Below are 5,022 nucleotides of genomic sequence, written 5' to 3' on the forward strand. Positions count from 1 at the left end.
ATTTAAATGTTCTTTGCATATGGAAGCTCCTGTGTATTCTCAGTACACTTCTAAAATTGGGTGGATGATAGCAGGGGTATGGGGGTGTGGAAGGGGGAGCAAGGCTGGAAGCTTTTAGAAACAGTGGCCACATAATCCTTTGGTATTCTACTTTACCATTCAAGGCTACCAAAAACTTGATGTGGGGTTTCTGGGCTGTGCTACAGACATTTCCACTAGTCAATTGTTGCAGTGTCCCAACAGGGTCTTAAATCTCCTTGGAATAGTTCCTGATATTTACTTTGACATATAATGTCATGGAATATGTCTATTTATGGACTGTTGGCCCCAAGAGACTCTCACAACTCCCACAAACCCCAAGGAAGAGATCATAAAAAAAATCTATTGTTTTAGTGGCTTTATTTTATTAGAAATATTTACTTGACAAAAACCAGGCAAAATTCTCTTTGGCTTTTAAAAAAAGGAGCTTGTCTCATTAATAGAAATACTAAGAATAAATTAAAAGCAAATATAATGAAAACACTTTACAAATGCTGGTGATGTTTTCAGAGGCAATGCTAACACTTGCCTTCTCAGCTAGCTTTCCACGGACAGGCAAAGGCCACATCTCTTGGTTTCATTGATCTAATCATCTCTAGGACTTGAAAGGCAAAGCTGTATAGAAGATAGGGCATTGGATTTGGATCCACAAAGATGTGACTTCAAATTCGATCTCACTATATACGTAGCTATGAGCAAGTCCTTTAATCTCTCTTTGCCTGTGTTTCCTCACCAAAAAAATGAAGGAACTGGACCTTTTGGCTTTGATGAGCCCTTCTTTCTTGAAATATATTATCCTACAATATCAGGTGGGAATATAAAGACAACAGAATTATTCCACTTTAGCCCAAACTTCAGATACCCTCAAACCTCCTGCCTTTGAGCCTAAGAAAGGAAAGGGAATATAAAAGGAGGTCCTTTGGAAGAGTCAATGTCTACTGAGAGTAATTGGGGTGAATTTAAAGTCATCACTCTTATTTCCATCAAATGCAACCTTGAGCTCTACTCCTGGAACTCCCTGGCTCCGACAGGTAAGCTTTTACCTTATCTTTCTGTGAACCAAGCCTTCACGGTACTTCCCAGTCATACCCACATCATGTCCCTTTCCCTTCTATTCTCAATTCCTAACTCTCCTTTATGCAATATCTCCTCCCATTAGAATGTAAGCTCCCTGAGAGCAAGGACCATCTTGCCTGCATGTATTTGCGTCCCAGCACTCAGCATCATTTCTGGCACATGGTAAGTGGTTAATAAATACTTTATTCTCTGTCTATAGCCTAGATATTCACTCTCCTTCACCAATTAACAAATTACAAATCCCCAAACCACCAATACAGACCTCAAAGTATCCTAGAGAATTCAACAAATGAGCTACACTGGGACTGGAGAATTATCAATGCCCAATTTAATCACCCAGGTATAACAATGACATAAAAATTGAATAAAAAATTCTAATGGCTGTTGTCTTGCTGAATATTCCTCTGAACCATGTAAAATGAAAAGTTCTCACACTATAGAGACAAAAGCAGAAGAAATCAAAACCATGTGGCAACTGGACAGAGAGTATATCATCCCCAACATCCTGTCTGCTACTGGAATTGTCCCAAAGATGCTTCCAATGAGCTGCCTGACAAGAATCAAATCCTGACACTTTTATTCAATCACAAAAAATCAATCATTCTATCCACTTGTGCAATAGTCCAGTGAAAAAATAAGAAAAATCTTATCATATTTTTATTTTTTTGCCTTTTGGAGGGCAATTGGGGTTAAGTAACTTGCCCAAGGTTACACAGCTAGTTTTGTGTTTGTGTGTGTGTGGGGGGGGGGGGGGGGCGGGGGGGCGTGTTAAGTGTTTGAGGCCGGAACCAAACTTGGGTCCTCCTGACTCCAGGGCCAGTGAGCTCTTTACTCACTGCACCACCTAGAAGCCCTAAATCTTATCATATTTTAAAAGTGGAGGCCTAGGGCAGTTCTGATTTGCCCAAGGCCTCACAGGTCATCAGAATCAGTGATAAAATTTGAATTTCATACCTCTGACTCCAGAACTAGGGCTCTTTCCTCTTAAACTTGCTAACTAAGTTTTCAGGATAGTGACTTGTTTTTGTCTGAACTTCTAATCAAATATAAGATGTGAAGAAAGAGAATAGTAGTCATTACTGACATTTATAGCATGCTTTGTTCGAAAATGCTATATGTTTGTTCTCTCATAGGGTGGGACAGCGCTGAACAGCGATTTCTTTGAGTAGTTTTGATCTGGAGTCCACATTTTACTTTATGTTTGAACCATAGCAGATTCCATGTTTTCTTTTCGCTTCTCCCTGGATTTTATAAGTATTAGTGTTGATTTCAGCAACCTATTTGGAAAGTTTATTTCTAGTGACATCTAGTGATTCTGTGTAGCAATGCAAAGAAAGCTGGGGTCTGATTTAAAGTAGACTTCTTTAGCTCAAAATGTTGTATGTACCTGGACAAAAACGAGAGAATTTGGACTTTTTTTCCCCAATGAAATCACTTTAAGCAAGTGACTTCACATGATAGTTTCAGATTAAACTTCATCTGCATAACAGGGAGAATATTTGCCCTCCTTGCTTTGCTGATATGTTGTGAAGCACTCATCATTTCCTTTCTGTTAAGGAATGAATATCCAGATATAACTAAATGATTGTTGTTTGGGGGTGGAGGATTGGGGAGAAATTTGACCCCTCCTCTGAAGAAACTATAAGGAAGATAATGGGTCACATATTAAGCTTCTACATAAACTTTGCTGTATTGGATTCGAAGAGATGCTTTTGTTTGAAAGGAAAACAAAGCAGAATCTGGATTATAATCACCCCTAAATCCTACCTTACTTTACCCCCCCTTTTTTCTGAACAACTCAGTAAATATATGTACATATATATACACACACACACACATATATATATATATATATATATATGGCTCATCGTTGGATAATGTTTCAGCTATACATCAAACAGCCAAAAATATTTTTAAACAAAACAAAAGCAAAAGAGCAGCTTCATAGACAAAGAAAAAAAGGAAGAAAAAAAAAGAAATACCGCTTATCTTTGGCTTTTAACCATCTCATACAAACCAACTATTTATTGTACAACTAAGTATAGACATACACACAGATGTTATTGGAATGCCAGGTATAGATTTTTTTTTTGTATTGTGTCTTTTTTGTCATCTGTCCGAAGATTACAAAGAGGGGGGCAGAATTTAAAAACTTCCTAATCAACAACAGTAATGTTGAAACTCTGAACATGACTTCCTGTGCTGAAGACTCCCTGAAAGGTCTGAGAACCAGGATCTCCTTCTCCTGTAGGGGCCAATGACCACTGAATATTATCAGGTAGGATACCTAGGTCAGTATTATAGGATGTCAGTTATAGGCCTCTCAGAATGGAATCCCTGGGCCAGGGGTTGCCATGACAATTGACAACAGCCGTGGGGTTGTTTTTTCAATTGATTAGAAATTCAGAGAGGTCTGTTGCAAGGAAAAGAGATTGGCTTGTTCCTCACTCCATTGCCCTAGCAGTGATGGAGAAAAGTAAGTAATATCTTTCCACTATGCCAAACATTGCTAATCTCCTCTCCTGGAGAGCAATGGCCCCATTCTTCGTCAGGGACCTAACCGACTTCTTCACCCTTCTGTCTTTTGTCTCCATGAAAGGAAAGTTTTGGGAAGGAGTCATACCGTAAATAAAATCAAAACTTGTAGGAGGAGGAGGAATCTGTAGATTATCTAGTTAATTTAAATGAACAAAAATCTATTGAGCATTTAGTACATACAATGCCCTGTAATAAGAGTTGAAAGTATGTTGACAACAATAATAAGCAGTACCTGCCTTTCATTTATAGGTGAGGAAACTGAAGTGAAAAGAAAGTGACTTCCCCAAGGTCACCCAGGATGAATGGAAGGTGGTAATGAACTCATTACCCTCTGATGCTAGATCCATTGTATCACAAGGAATGAAAGCATGACATGTTATCTGCCTCACAGTGGACCCAGAACAATTGTTGGGCTTAAAGACCAGCAGGTCTCTTGTCTAAACTGTAGAATAGATTAAATTGGTCTTTGGAACCCTCACAGTTTTGGTTCTGTCCACTGTTACCCTTCTTACTCCACCCAGTGTGTCCAGTGCCTTCATGCTAATCTTCAACTGCCCATCCATTGTGGTAACTCAATGAAATCTCTTGTAGTAGCTTCATGAGCCTACTCTAACCTATGACCTCACCATTTTCTCCCAGCAGGTCTCAGGGCTTGGCTCCTTGGCACCCCCATCTGGCTGCTTTCTACCATCTCTCCTCTTGACCCTAGGCTCCTGTTTCACTCTAAGAAGAGAAGGCACCTCAAATTTCCTTTTCCCTTAAAATATCACAACTCTATTTTTAAGTAATTTACTATTAACCATTACAGGAAAACATAAATGTTTAAAAAAAAAGGACAAAAAGAAAAGTTATAGGGGCAGCTAGGTGGTGCAGTGAGTAGAGCATTGGCCCTGGGAGTCAGAAGGACCTGAGTTCAAATCCAGCCTTGGTCATTTGACACACTTACAAGCTGTGTGACATTGGGCAAGTCACAACCCCAATTGCCCTGCCTTACCCCCTACAAAAAGCAAAAAAAGTTATAAAGTTGTAGAAGTATTTATATTTTACTTTCTACCTATATTCTGTACATGTAGAAAATCAAGCCTTGCTTTGCCAATTACTTCCTCATCTGTCAGAATCCCTTGAAGGCTTCCTTCTTTCTATTCTTCCTTCTTCCTCCACCCCCAATTCATCAGCTGAGGTGACCTCTTAATCCTAAAATTTCTCAGCATTTTTTCTAGGTCCTCTCCTTACATCACAGTTATCTCTGTACACGTTCTTCACTTCTTCTTACTTTGCCTATTACAGTGCAAATTCCTTGAAGGCACATGTTGCATTGTCATCTCTCTCTCTCTCTCTCTCTCTCTCTCTCTCTCTCTCTCTCTCTCT

The 5,022-nt window shown here is 39.3% G+C and overlaps 1 protein-coding gene across 1 annotated transcript in view; it reads left to right on the top strand.

Annotated features, from left to right (window-relative positions):
• The first annotated feature begins 970 nt into the window (after positions 1 to 970).
• MROH9 (maestro heat like repeat family member 9) overlaps positions 971 to 5,022 on the top strand; it is an 81,917-nt gene continuing 77,865 nt past the window's right edge. The window contains exons 1-2 of the mRNA XM_069094517.1: positions 971 to 1,070; positions 1,199 to 1,278. Of these exons, the coding sequence (XP_068950618.1) occupies positions 971 to 1,070; positions 1,199 to 1,278 (180 nt within the window). The remainder of the gene's footprint in view (positions 1,071 to 1,198; positions 1,279 to 5,022) is intronic.

The sequence above is a fragment of the Petaurus breviceps genome, unplaced genomic scaffold (genome assembly GCF_028583685.1).
Source record: "Petaurus breviceps papuanus isolate PSGF00001 unplaced genomic scaffold, PetGlider_PUasm1.0 220, whole genome shotgun sequence".
Lineage (NCBI taxonomy): Eukaryota > Metazoa > Chordata > Mammalia > Diprotodontia > Petauridae > Petaurus > Petaurus breviceps.